This window comes from Nannospalax galili, unplaced genomic scaffold (genome assembly GCF_000622305.1).
Source record: "Nannospalax galili isolate Female #2095 unplaced genomic scaffold, S.galili_v1.0 scaffold383, whole genome shotgun sequence".
Classification (NCBI taxonomy): domain Eukaryota; kingdom Metazoa; phylum Chordata; class Mammalia; order Rodentia; family Spalacidae; genus Nannospalax; species Nannospalax galili.
The window spans coordinates 3,903,825-3,918,241 of NW_008351346.1; the positions used below are offsets into that span (position 1 = coordinate 3,903,825).

Sequence of the window (14,417 nt, forward strand, 5' to 3'; positions counted from 1 at the left end):
AGCATTTTACTCTTTTGGATATGGTTTGTTTTGGGGGGAATAGTCTTGCTATATATAACAAGTTCAGGCTGGCCTCAATCTCAGCAATACACCTCTGCCTCCCAAGTGCTGGGATTACAGGTATGCACCCAATGCCCAGCTCACAGCCATTTATTATAGTCAATTAATACTTTGGTGGCCACAAGATGTGTGGCGCTGTGCTAAAAAGAACAATTAGGGAGGAGATCATACACAGAACTACATAAAAAAAAAACCAAAATCATAGTTTAACAGTAAGTAGGTTTTAAAAGTATAGCATATAACTCACGTTTCACTAAGACTTAAAAAGTATAACCAAAGGGTAGCTCTAACAACAAATATTCTGAAGTAATACTGCACGACATTAACTGTTCGCTATCATTTTCTACTCACAATTTTCAGCAAAGCCTATCTAAGGCATAATCACATGATCTAAAATGGTTTTATTCAACCTTCGTTCATTCATAAAATCTCAGCATTCCTCTGGGAATTCAGAGAGCCCTTTCACCTTTTCCATCATAACTGGGAAATTTGTTACTGGTACATGGTTGAAGCCCGACAGAAAAGATTTTGTAGTGAAGACAGCTGTCCATGTTTGTATTATAAAAACAATATTGGCACCTTTCCATCTTCCAATGATAAAGCTCTGTTTTATATTCTGCACATAGTTTTAAACCAAGTATGCCTCTCTGGAGACACCCTTCAAATTTAATATAAATACTGACATAAATCACAGAGCAAAGATGGAAAGAAACAGATACTTGTTGATATTAGTCAATAAAGCTAGCAATATCCAGGTAAGCCTAGAAAGAGACACTTTCGGAAAACTTCTTTTCCTACATATAAACATGTTATTCCAAAATGTTTACATGTTCTATAGCCAAATGCTTCATGGCTCCTGTACTGATGCCAAAAGGCCCAGAACCTAGCCAAGCACCATCAGAAGCCCACCAGAGGCTCCAGGCTGCTCTCAAATAGATGCTTTTGATCTGAGGAACTATTCATTCAGGAACATACTGAAAAGAAGGAACACAAGATAGCTTTGAATCACTGGCAAACCTTTAGGTACTAACACAACATTAATATTAAAATTTAACAAAAACTGTAAATGTTCACACAATCTTTGAGTAGCTTTTCTGTCTAAATTCTTTAATGCTACAAGTATTTTAATATTTAAAAATTAAAGCTACTTTATCATACTAGTATTTAAACCCATGACTATCAAGATCTATTGAGAATGACCTACATCAAATTTCTGACGAACAGAAGAAAGCTTTTTCTTGCCCTTGGGTTTCCCAGGCTTGGCTGCAGAGCCCCCTGTCCAGGGCAAAGATCCAGCACCCTCTATGAGACAGAAAAATAACAACCACAGTGAAAATAATGACAGTCACTAATTCTCTTTCATTTGGGGCTAAAAAGAATGGAATACTCAAATAACGAATGCTCAGATTTGAATCTTTATGCTTCTCTAAGCAAAATTATAAATTCTCTCAAATCACATTTTTTTTAGCTATAATCAAAAAAATTTTTCAATATTTTATTTATTCTTATTTTATGTGTATGAATGTATTGCCTGCATGTAGGTAAGTGTACCTATGTTGTGCAATGTCAGATCCCCTGGAACTGGAGTTATGGACAGTTGTTAGCTGCCATGTGGGTTCTGGGATTCGAACCCAGGTCTTATGCAAGAACAGTCAGTGTTCTGAACTGCTGAGCCATCTCTCTAGCCCCTCAAAAAAATTTTTAGTCAGGGACTCCCTGTAGCCCCAGCTGTTCTGAAACTCACTATGTAGACCAGGCTGGCCTTGAATGCATAGAGATCTGTCTGCCTGTGCCACCACACCCGGTTCCATAATGAAATTTTTTTAAGAAAGCAAAACTCTTAGACTTTTTATGTGTGTGCAAATATTCATGCATATGTGTACACATGCATGTGAAGACCAGAAATTGATATGCAATATCTTCCTCAATCACTTCTCCACCTTATTTTTTATGACTGGCTCTCTCCCTGAACCTGGAGCTTGCCATTTGGCTAGACCAGCTACCCAGGGTGCATGTCTTTATCTTCCTAGCAACAAGATTATAGGTAGACACTGCAGTGCCCAACTTTTATCTGGGTTCTAGAGGCTCAAGCTCAACTCTCCATACTTTTGTAGCAAGCTGTTTACTGAAGGAGCCACATCCCCAGTCCTTCATTTATTATTACTTTTATTTATTTGTATGAGTATATTGCCTGAAGTGTACCCAGGTCATGCCATGCCCAGAAGTCAGAAAAAGGCATCAGATCCCCTGGAACTAGAGTTAGACAGTTGTTAGCTGCCATGTGGGTGCTGGGAACCAAACCCTGGTCCTCTGCAAGAGCAACCAGTGGTCTTAGCTGCAGAGACATTTCTCTAGCCCCCTAGCCCCTTATTTTTAATTAATGTTTTTGGGTGTTTTGTCTGTTGGTAGTATTGTGTATCTATCTCCTCTCTTCTAAAACCTAACTAAAAATAAAATGGCACAGACCCACAAATGGTTTTTTTTAAAAATAAGTCTCAACAAGTTTTAAGGTAGACTGACAAAGCAGTGACTTACAATAAAAAAAAAAAAATTAACATATGGCCCCTTGTTCAAGAATTAGGAATGTTAAGAGAGCAATATCAAGTAGTGAACCATGTGCAGGGCCTTCTGTGCAAATGCAGTCCACTCAGTCACTTCCATGCGTGGAATGGCACACAGCAGGGTACACTACAGATGGGGGAGGGAGGCAACTCTTTTAAGTAACATTCAACAAAATGTCTGGTATCTGCTAAAGTAGGTAGTATGGATGTTGGCACCCTAGAATAAAGCTTTCTGCATACTGGTATTTGGAGAACTCCTACTTCAATGTCTGACTCTCGGTCCACTCACTCTAAAGCAGAGTATCCACAGTTTTCTCCTTCACTCTTAACAATGCAAAGGACAGTAACGAATAGGCATTTGATCATATTTGGTACATGATAGCTAGTAATAGTATTAGTAGCCCTTTCAACTACCATAATGAAATATCTGAGGCAAGCTGGCTTAAAGAGCTTTTAAGCTCACAGTTGTAGAGATTCAAGGGGGGATACCATCATCAGCTCTCATAAGAAACTTATGGCCAATGAAAGACACACTCAAGGAGGTGGAGAGAAAATCACATGAACAAACGGGAAGCCAGAGATAATCAGGGGTCTGGCTTGTTCTTGTAACAACCTGCTTGCTCTCTCAAGCTCAGGATAGTTAGGCATGGTGGCACATGTCCATAATCCCAGCATTTGGAAGGTTTGAAGCAAGAGGATCACAAGTTAAAAACCAGCCTAGGCTGCATATCAAAGCTCGGCCCGCTACCCCAAAAAAAAACCTCTCAAAAGTACCATGTATTAAAACTCTCCCTCAAAAAAAACAAAAATAAACAAACAAACAAAACTAACCAGGAGTCAATGACACATTCCCTTCTGCTTCTGAGGATGGCTCCTCCAATGCCTTCAACCTCTTGTTATGTCCTGCACCATAAAGGTTCCACTACCTCACCACCACACTGAGATCCAAGATTCCAATACTTACACCAGTGGGTGACAACACATCCAAGCCAGAGCACATGGTAAATAAAAATTAAAAAAAATAAATAAATCAAGCTACCTGAACACCCAACAAAGGGAAGGTAAAAAAACTAACACACTTCCATGTGGTACCTTCATAAAAGTGTGAGAAGACAGATATCCATTAAACAGGAAGAGGATGCTATCAGAAAAACTGTGAATTAAAAAAAACATCAAATAGAAAGACTAAACAGCCAACGGAACCTCAAAGGACACACAGCAGGACGGCAAAGAGACAGACACTTAAGCTAACAGATCAAAGACAGATTCAAACACTGATGAGGTGCTACCTAAGACTCACCATCATAAGAACAAAACAACAGAGGATGCCTTGGGATTAAGTGGACACATGAGAAGATTTTATCAGAAAAGCTGTGTTGCTGCTTTTCTTGTAAACTCTTCACATAGTGTTCAATATAAAATTTTATATATATATATATATATACACACATACACATGTAAGCTCATTACGTTTGGAGAAAACACATTCAAAATAGAAATTTAAAAAGTATTCCAAAAATAATTTTAAGATTTTTAATTATTTTAAATTATATGTTATCTGTGTGTAGGTATGTGCACATGAGTGCAGGTGCCTGAGGAGGCCAGAGGCATCGGATCCCCTAGAGCTGGAGTTACAGGCAGTTGTGAGCCACCGGATGCAGCTGCTAGGAACTGAACTTGGGTCCTCTGCAAGAACAGTATGTGCTTTTAAATAAAGAGCCATCTCTCCAGCCCCACCACCAAAATAATTTTAAAAGGGAAAAAAAACCACCCATTATTAAAACATCCATTATTATAGTAACATGTCATTGCCATTTTAATAGAGGTTTGGAGGGAAAGAAAAGTTGTTACTAAAGCTTTGAAACCCACTTCTGAAAATGAAACTGGATGCTAGATACTGACAAGAAAGTGGAATGAACTCATAGAGGTCACAGAGGAGCAGACCTGCAAACTCAGAGTTCAGGGGCCGCTGCTGTGCAGACAACAAGGCACGAGGAGGCAAAGTCGGGAAGGGTGACCCACAGGAAAGACGAGGTAGGTGTTAGGCAGTGCTTCAGACTGGTTTTGATCCAAGACTTGCATTTAGGTAGATAAGGCCTCAGCCAAGTTTTGGAATTTTTGTTTTGTTTTCATATCTATTACAAAGACTAACATTACCCTGAAGAGTTGTGAAGGTTAAGCTGTCTACATGCTACAGTTGCTCAAGAAACAGTTATTATTAAAAATCTTATTTCCTGCCTTCCTTGGAAAAATAGAAAACAGGGCTGGCAAAATGACTCAGGTAAATATGCCTGCTGCCCAGCCTGATGACCCAAGTTCAATACCTGGACCCCACATGGTGGAAGGAGAGAATCAATCACCTCCCACAAGTCATGGCACGTGTACTCACACACATACACATATACACACACAAACACAAAAGAAATAAATGTAAAAACAAAAATAAAATAGAAAAGTAAAAAACAACCCATCTGGATAATACAAAATACCACCTATTTCCTGATTTCCGTTTAAGATGATCAGAATCACTCTAGACACTAATTAATTGATCTACTGCAGATTGTGACACATTCCTTTAATCCCAACACTCAGGAGGCAGAGGCATAGGAAGATCTTTGGTAGGCGGATCGCTACGAAATGAGGGCCAGCCTGTTCTACAAAGCAAGTTCCAGCTGGGGCTACAAAGAGACCTTGTCACAAAACAAAACAAAACAAAACAAAACAAAACGCAAAAAACAAAACAAAAACAACAAAAAGAATGACTTACTCTATACAGACAGGAAGTGCCATGAACCTCAGTTTTTAACAAAGTCTAAGACAACTTTTATCATGAGGGAAGTTGGCAAAGTACTTAATTTTTTGGTTTGCCTTATTAAAATAAAATGGTTGTAAGATGTACATGTTGTAAATTAATCTACCACTCAGACACCCACAAGTTAAGGAATGTTTTTATGTATAACCCTTTACGTTTAGCCCTCACCAACCTCCCTACCAATTTGCCAAACACAGACAGTGAGCTCAGGCCTGCCAGGTGCCGTTCTGCTTAAATACAGGTCAAAGCCTAGGTTCTAGCACAGGTGATTCCTGCCATGTAATCCATCTCCTGGATCTTCTGAACATACTCTCCTAAGACCAAGTACCCTCTCCTCATTGATTTCTGCTTCTGAATCCTCACTTCCCACCCTCTGTCTCATTTAAGTCATCTAGCTGAGTGGAGACTAAAGACCAAAAATTAACGTACATACAAGGAAATCAACTGTTTTCAAAACAAAGTTCTGTAAATTAATATTCACCTACATAATAATTTTTTTTTTTGGTTCTGGCTAATTCAAAGGACATTTCCTTTGCAAACCCAATGGTGGCTTTGCCACGTGACCCACACTGGAAATGTGCCCATTCCCTTACCTGGCGTAGAAACCAAGATCTGACAACGAGTGAGAATGGCCAGGAGGAAATCGTTGTGAGAATGGACTGAAAAGGGAAGGTTGTCACAGGTCAAACACAGGACATTTCTAACATAAGAAAACATTAATTTAGCTTGCAAATATTTTAAATGCTCCCTTCTCTGCCATTCTTTACACTTAATATTCGTGTTATTAGAATTATCTTATGTGATGGTTTGAATGATAATGTCCCCCATAGGCTCCAAGTATTTGGACAGTCTGTCCCCAGATGGTGGCGCTGTTTTGGGAGGTTTTAGAAAGTGTGGCTATCCTGGAGGAAGCACGTCACTAGGGGTGGGCTTCAAGAGTTCTTAAGCCTTGCCAGATCTCCAGTCGCTCTCTTGTTTCCTGTGCCTGCTGGAAGATGTAGAACTTAGCTTCTGCTCCTCTTCTCCAGCTACCTCTGCCACCATGCCTCCCCACCAAGACAGACTGTAATTCCCCTGGAACCATAAGCTCAAATAAATTCTTCCTTCTATAAATTGCTTGGGTCAGTGTTTCTATCACAGCAACAGAAAAGTGATTAATACAGTGATTGGTACCAGAGAGTGGGCTGTTGGCTGTGAAGAACCTGATCATGTGGGGTTTTGGGGGAATGTGGAAGATTTTGGAAGTTTGGGCTAGAAAAATGGTTGACTGCTGTAAACAGAGCTTACCAGGCCATTCTAATAAACACCTGGAAGAAAGTAGTGCTGAGAACAATGTAGTTCCAGAGGGAAATAAGGACTTAAGCAGCACTTGGGATATTTTGGCAAAGAGTCTGGCTGGAGTCTGCCCTTGACCTAAAAGCTTGCCTGAGGCTAAGTTGAAAAGCAATGGACTAATTTCTCTGGCAGAAGACATTTCAAGACAGCCTGATGTTGAAATGGTGGCATGGATATTAATGGTGAATATTATGCAGATCTACAGTGAAAAAGAGCAAATGGGCCAGAAAGAAATACAGTTTGGATTGAAAAAGAGCACTATGAAGATAAATGTTGGAGCCTTGGCATGTGCTGGAGAAGATCCTTTTGATAAGGAGATTAAAGTGATTAAGGAGGGGCCTAGAGATTCGGACTTAAACGTGAAGAGAGTGCCTGCAGGACAAGACCACGCCCAGTTAAGCCTCCAACTTGTGAAAGGAAAATGCTGCAGGGACCACTGAAGAGAAAAGCGTCTAAAATGGATAAAGCAGGCTGGAGTCCATCCCACAATTGCAGCCAAACTTTGGTGCTGGCTTTAGAGGCACAAAAGATGTGAGAGTGAAGGGGTCATCGGTTCATTCTCTGAGGTTTCAGAGAGCCTGGTTTCAGAAGGCCGCTGAGGACAGACAGCATGCAGCAGGTGTGACCCTGCATAAAGAAGGCCCTCATAGGCCATTGCATGAAGCTGTGAAGATAAAGCCTGGCTGGCAATGGAGACCACAAGAAGACACTCATGATGCCAGAGCTGTGAGGCATCTGCCAAGACCTGCAATGGAGCTACTGGATTTGGTGTTTGCCCTGCTGGCTTTCGGTCTTGTTTTGGTCCGGTATTTCCTTACTATGCCACCATTCCTCCCTTTTGGAATAGTAATGTGTATTCGGTTCCACTGTATATTGGGAATATGTAATTTGTCTTTTGATTTTATAGAGGATTACAGTTAAGATATTTACCTGAGTCTCAGAAAAAGACTGGACTGTGGGCTTTTAAATAGTATTGAGACATAGTATTGAGACTGATAAAGACTATGGAGACTTTTAAAGTTGGACTAAATGCATTTTGCATTTTATATGGTCATGAGCCTATGGGGGCCAGGGGCTGGAATGTGATGGTTTGAATGATAATGTCCCCCATAGGCTCCAAATATTTGGACAGTCTGTCGCCAGATGATGGCGCTGTTTGGGGAGGTTTTAGAACATGTGGCTGTCCTGGAGGAAGCACATCACTGGGGGTGGGCTTAGAGAGTTCTTAAGCCTTGCCAGATGGCCAGTCACTCTCTTGTTTCCTGTGCCTGCTGGAAGATGTAGAACTTAGCTCCCACTCCTCTTCTCCAGCCACCTCTGCCATCATGCCTCCCCGCCAAGATGGACTATAATTCCCCTGGAACCGTAAGCACAGATAAATTCTTCCTTCTGTAAACTGCTTGGGTCAGTGTTTCTATCACAGCAACAGAAAAGTGACTAATACATCTTACATACCATTAAAAACAAAATGCTTTCGTTTACTATAAACCTAGGAAAACTTGAAAACAATGAAGTAACTCTACCATTATCCTGTGTGAGCAGTCTATGTGCTTCGAGGTCAAACTCTTCTTTGCTGATCTTCTGCTTGAACCACAACTTTAAGTTAGCCCAGTATCTGTAGAAGCAGAAATAACATTAAGAACCACAGGTTTTGCCTTTGCACCCAAGTTTACCTTAGCTGCTCCCACTCTCAGGAAAGGAAAATTTTGCAATCCCCAGTGTCACTAACTGAAGTGTGCCCAGTTGCCAAAATTCCTTTGTGGGAAACTAGACCCAGTATCTCAGATGTGTCTTTGAGCCTAGGCCTATGAACATGTAACTAAATTAGGATGAAACCATTAAGGCGGTCTCTAACCCAGTAGGGTGTCCATGAGGGCACAGGGACACTCCAGACTCCTGCAGAGAGGTAATCAAGTGAGCTTGGGATGCAGAGGTGACCTGCAGGAGAGGAGCCTTAGAAGCCAGTCCCCCCAACACACTGACCTTAAACTTCTAGCCTCCAGAACTGAGACAATTAATTTCTGTGGTTTACCATCTAGTCTATGGCATTTTGTCATGGCAGGCCTACCGAGCAAATTAACATGCCCAGGAATCAGAATACCAAGAAACTTCCTTTCTCCCTGAAAGGAGGCTGACTTTTGATTCACTCAGCATGAGCCACAACTGTGCCCATCCTTCTCACTGGAGCCTTTCTGAAGGACTCCTCCCAGAGCCCCATACTTAAGGCTTAATTTTAAATGTGCATGTGCTTTATGGTCATTAATACTCATTCTGAGTGGCACATTTCCCTTCAGATGAACTCAAGTTTTAATTTAGCTAGTTGGAGAAATATTCTAAATACCCCACTGAAAACAAAATATTCACTGAGTGCAGTAATATACCACTCAGAGGCACTGAAGAGCTGCAGAGATGGTTCAGTGGCTGCTCTTGCAGAGGACTGAGGTTCAAGTCCCAGCACCCACATAGCAGCTAACAACCGTCTGTAACTCCAGTTCCAGGGGATCTGACACGATCTTCTGACATCCACTGGCACTGCACAACATGGGTGTACTTACACACATGCAGGCAATACACATATACTAAAATAAAAATAATACATATTTTTTAAAAAGAGGCACTCAAGAGGCAAAGGCAGGCAGATCTCTGTGAGCCTGGTCTACATAGCAAGTTCCAGGACAGATGGGGCTATAGGAAGACCATTTCAGAAAAGAAAGAAAGAATATTCCTAGATCCGAGAAACAGGAAGTTTGTGGTTTTAAAGTGAAACCCAGCACCTATAATAATTACTAGATAACTGGCAGCAAAAATAATTTAACCCTTTATATCTTAACAGTGTTAGAAAGAGGAGTATATGATCTTTCACATCCACAGACCTTGTTCTGGTGCTTAAGGAAGGTTCTTATTCATGCAAGAGAATTAAAAATTGTTCAGTAAATTTCTTTTTTTCTTTTTCTTTGTTGGTGTGCTGTGGAGTGTGCACACATCAACGTGTGTGCGAGAAGAGGCCAAAGGAGGACATGGGGTGTCCTGCTCTATCACTCTCCCTCTCATTCCTTTGAGATGAGGTCTCTCACTAAGCCTCTCACTAAACACCTTGCTTTGGAAGGCTGACGACCAGAGAGCCCCAGCTACCTTCCTGTCTGTACCCCTCCCACAGTGCCTAGGTTACAGAGGATCCCAGCTATGACTTGCTGTTAATATGTGTGCTGAGGAGTCACACCAGGTCCTCACACATGCAGAGCAAACAGTCTTGCCCACTGAGCCATCTCTCCAACCCAAACACCATGGCTTTCAATTTAAGCTCATTTACCCACTAATGTTCATTTAAGTTCCTAACAGGAAAAAAAAAGACCCACGCAAGATGGTTTCCTATGCTCACCTACCCATGAAATTTCTGTGTGCAGTAGCCTCAGCAAGTAGCCCTTATGTCACTGACGATGCAGACGTAGAATGAAGAGCTTCAGACTGGGGAGCTTTTATTTCCCCCAGAAGAAAACCCACAACTTCTACAGGCTCTCAAAATGGCACATGACCTATTATACAGCCATCTTTCAGGCCCATTTCATTCAACAGCAAAACATGTGTTGCACCTTTTTGCTTGATTCATTATTCATTCACTAGGTAACAGGTCAGCAATAACTTTCCAACAGTACACACTTGGATGCTTTAAAAAAAGAAGACAGGAATAACAATGAGTGAAATAAGCCACTACAGCAAACAGCTTGCCAGGTCTGGTGGCTCAAGCCTACAAACCCAATACTCAGGAGGCAGACAGGGGGATCACCTCAAGTTCAAGGCCACCTGGATCCACCAAGTGAGTTCCAGGCCACCCAACGCTACACAGACCGTGTGTCAACAAAACAAAGCAAAAAAAAAAAGCGAAAAGAAGACCAAAGATGTTTCATGATCCTATTCATCTAACGGAAGGCAGTTTAACAGAATGGCATTACTATTTAAAAGCCTTATGTCATCTTTTCACAGAGCACAAGTAGAACCATATTTAAACTTACTCTAGAACTAAGACAAGGCTCTACCAGAAAGATCCACCAATATGATGCTGTTTTCTCTACCAGAACTGCTATCAAGTGTTACAAGACCCACTCCCCAGTCCTGGTCCCCTAAATCACCCTAACCATAGACAGATGACTGTTTCCCTAGATAGAACAAAATCAACATCAGTTAACCTCTGTAAAGGGAAAGATGGAGTTGGGCATGGTGGTGCATGTCTTTAATCCCAACACTAGGGAGGCAGAGGCTGGCGGATCTCTGTGAGTTCAAGGCCAGCCTGGTCTACATAGTGAGTTCCAGGCTAGGTGGGGCTACAGGGAGACCCTAAGGATGATGGATGGTGGTGAATGTAAATGGGATGGACCAGGAAGCACTGGATAAAATTAAGAAGCATATGGCCAAGTCTTCACAAATATTAAATATCTATTTGAACATGAACAATGCTGGGCATTATGCAAAAGTTTACTAGCAAAGCCCAGGTGTTTCTGGAGATTGATGTGGGTGGACACATGCTCTGGCCCAGGCAGACATAAAGGACATTTGGACCACTGGATAAATAGTGTGTTATCCACAGTCTTTGTATGACTGTGTTTTACTACCAAGGATAGCACTTAAATGATCATAGTCTACAAAGCAAAGCAAACTGCTTAGAAGAAAATGCAGCCAAATGACTTAAAGCATTATTACAGATTGCTTAACTTAGAGATGGTTTGTAAAGAACAGAAAAGGACACGAACAAAGACTGGAAAGAGCAAGGCAGACAATTCAGTACACCACCAAAAACCATGCTCCTAGCACAAAGCCTTCTGATTGCACTTAGTGGAGTTCATACTACAAACACATAAGATTTAGCTTCAGCACCATAGTTGAGTAACCCCAATCAGCTTTGGCCTTTACAAAAGGAATGGGGAATGCCACTAACTTCAAAAATATTTCTGGCAGCCCTGAATTCACGGTATGTGACTAATGTGTGTGGGATCGTGGAGGGCACACTAGCTAACGGTTAAAGTCAATCACACACACAGCCACTGTCCTTCAGATTTACTATAGTAAAAACCATTCACTTCCAAACATTTGTGAGCTTTCTAAATGTAAAAAGAGAAGTCTCTTAATGTGTCTTAAAAATGTAAATTCTATCATTCAGTATTACAAAAGTATAAACCCATTGCAATGAATGCCAAAGATGTTATTTTTACCTATTAAAATATTCTTTAAAAATCTGAGCCAGTGTAACAGCGTGATGGTGCACACATGTTATTCCAGTTATCAAGAGCTAGAAGCAGGAGGATTCATCCTGGGATATACAACACCCTACCCTGTCTATAAATAAATAAATAAATAAATAAATAAATAAATAAATAAGATAATATCTATCTGGCTGTGGCTCTTATCCTTGGCCACCACACAGCATCCTGCCATGACCTGGGAGAAGGTCTTGAGGCAGGATAGACAAAAAATTATGGACATAAGAAGGAAAACGCATTCCTCACCTCAGGGTCTAGTTGAAGCCCCTCACCAACTGAGAATCAAGAATGCCAACACAATTAACATTTGCTTAAGCCTTTTCTCCCTTCCCAGCTGCAAACCTGCAATATTCTAGAAATCTCAGCAGAAATGCCTTGTGCAACATTAGTAGGGCCTGATTTTACCTTACCAAATGATATCCCATCCAAAGAACCTCCAAAAGATGGAGAAAGGGGGGAAGAGTTTTAGCAAGCTTTTTTTTTTTCATGTGTATGGTGTATTGCCTGTGCATCCGAGTCCTGCAATGCCATTGAGGTCAGAAGAGGGCGTCGGATCACCTCAAACTAGGGTTACAGTTGTTAGCGGCCATGTGGGTGCTGGAATTCGAACCCAGGTCTTCTGCAAGAGCAGCCAGTGCTCTTAACCACTCAGTCATCTCTACAGCCCCAGCAACCTTTTGAAATATAATTTGAGAGCTACTAAAATGGCATATATGGTAATGCTAAAACCCCCTAGTTGTGGCTGAGCCTTGAGAAGCCCATACCCACACCTGTGTACGTCTTATTCTTTCCCTGAGCATCCCTCTCTCTTAATGCTGGTGCTTAAAAATCTATGTTAAAAAGTCTTTTAGCCGGGTGTGGTGGCGCAAGCCTTTAATCCCAGCACTAGGGAGGCAGAGGCAGGTGGATCTCTGTGAGTTCAAGGCCAGCCTGGTCTACATAGTGAGTTCCAGGCCAGCTGGGGCTACAGGGAGACCCTGTCTCACAAAAGACCAAAAAAAAAAAAAAAAGTCTTTTAATAAACAGCGATTCCTCTGAGGCGCCCACACCCATGCTTTTGGGTATGTGCCTTTCTATTATTTGTTAGAGACAGGGTCTCACTACGTGGCTCTAGACGAGGTTGGCCTTGAACAAACAGATCCTCCAGCCTCTGCCTCCCTAGTGCTGGGATTAAAGTTTAGCCTTTCTATTATTAACAAAGCCCCAATTCTGCTTACACACTGACTAGTCTTGAAATTTTTTTCTGCATCAAACTCAATCCTAGGTTTGCCTGTGTCAGGGTCCCTGAACAGGCTGCACTGGGCGACAGTTTGAACCTTTGACTCTGTCCCAGTCCTGGCTGACAGTTGACTGAAAGGGACCACACCGCCAGGAACCACAGGCCTTGGTCCCATTCCTGGCAAGTGGCTTCTGAAGAATACCGAACCTCTCTAGGCCTCACACATCTAGCAATGTGAGTGACAGCTGTGCCTACATCACAAGCGTTCCCGGGATTGATGCATTCGTAGGGCTTGCAAAGGCGTCCACACGCCACCCAGGCTCCCACGTCTGGAAATGCTGCGGAGTGGGCGACTCTTTTCGGCTGGGGTGTGTGGCTTCAAACCGCTTCAATGCTGACTGGCCCGCTCCAGGGCTGCACCGGCCTCGCCTCCAAGAAGCCCTCGCTGCCCGCCGCCCCCTCCCCGGCGCGCCCAGGCTCCGCAGGCCCGCGGGCCGTCACCCCGCCTCGCGCTGGCCTCCGAGGTCCCGGGGCGCCCCGAAGGCCGGTCCTCCAGCGCCGCGAATTCCACAGCCGCCCTGCCCGGCCTGGAAGCCGCACCGGTGTCCCCACAGCCGCGAAGCGCCGCAGGCCTTAGGGCGGAGAGGGACTCCCCCGGCCAGAGTCCAGGAGCACGCCCGCCCACAGGCCCCAGGGCTGCCCCCCGCCCCCCGATCTTACTGTTTCACGTTGTCCCCCAGCGCCTCGCTCAAGTTCTTCTTGGCCGCCTCCAGTTCGCTCACAAAGGTCGCCATTGCAGCGCGAGTCTCAGCCTGACCGCACACAGCGCGCCCACCGTGACCAGTAACCGAAAAATCAACTCCTCTGCGGAAGGCCCGGTAAGGACTCTGAAAGCCAGACCAGTCGGCCCCGCCCACCACGGCTCCGCAGACCAGGTTTGTTTGGTTCTCGGCTCCGCCCGCCTTACAGTCGGAGAAAGTGCCCAGCCAAATTCGGTTCTCCAACTCCCGCCTCCCGAGTCACGTGACCCGCTTCGCCTCCCAGGCTCCAGCCGGTCTTAAACCCGCCTTAGCTTCCTCTGGCGCACAGCAGGTGCGGCTCGCCCTGCCCCTAGTGACTGTTGTGCTCAGAATTCCCACTCAGCTCTAACCCAAAGCCAGAGCTCCAGGTCACAGAGT

At 43.2% G+C, this 14,417-nt stretch overlaps 1 protein-coding gene across 2 annotated transcripts in view; it reads right to left on the bottom strand.

Annotated features, from left to right (window-relative positions):
- The window catches only part of Tada1 (transcriptional adaptor 1), a 26,976-nt gene extending 12,798 nt beyond the window's left edge, over window positions 1–14,178 (bottom strand). Inside the window, exons 1-4 of one of the 2 annotated variants that reach the window (XM_008848239.3) lie at window positions 13,960–14,178; window positions 8,292–8,383; window positions 6,027–6,092; window positions 1,265–1,362 (exon numbers count right to left, since the gene is read on the bottom strand). In XM_008848239.3, coding sequence (XP_008846461.1) covers window positions 1,265–1,362; window positions 6,027–6,092; window positions 8,292–8,383; window positions 13,960–14,033 — 330 coding nt within the window. In that variant the 5' untranslated portion in view covers window positions 14,034–14,178. The remainder of the gene's footprint in view (window positions 1–1,264; window positions 1,363–6,026; window positions 6,093–8,291; window positions 8,384–13,959) is intronic. The other variant, XM_008848238.3, reaches the window with a different exon arrangement.
- Between the last annotated feature and the right edge of the window lie 239 nt (window positions 14,179–14,417).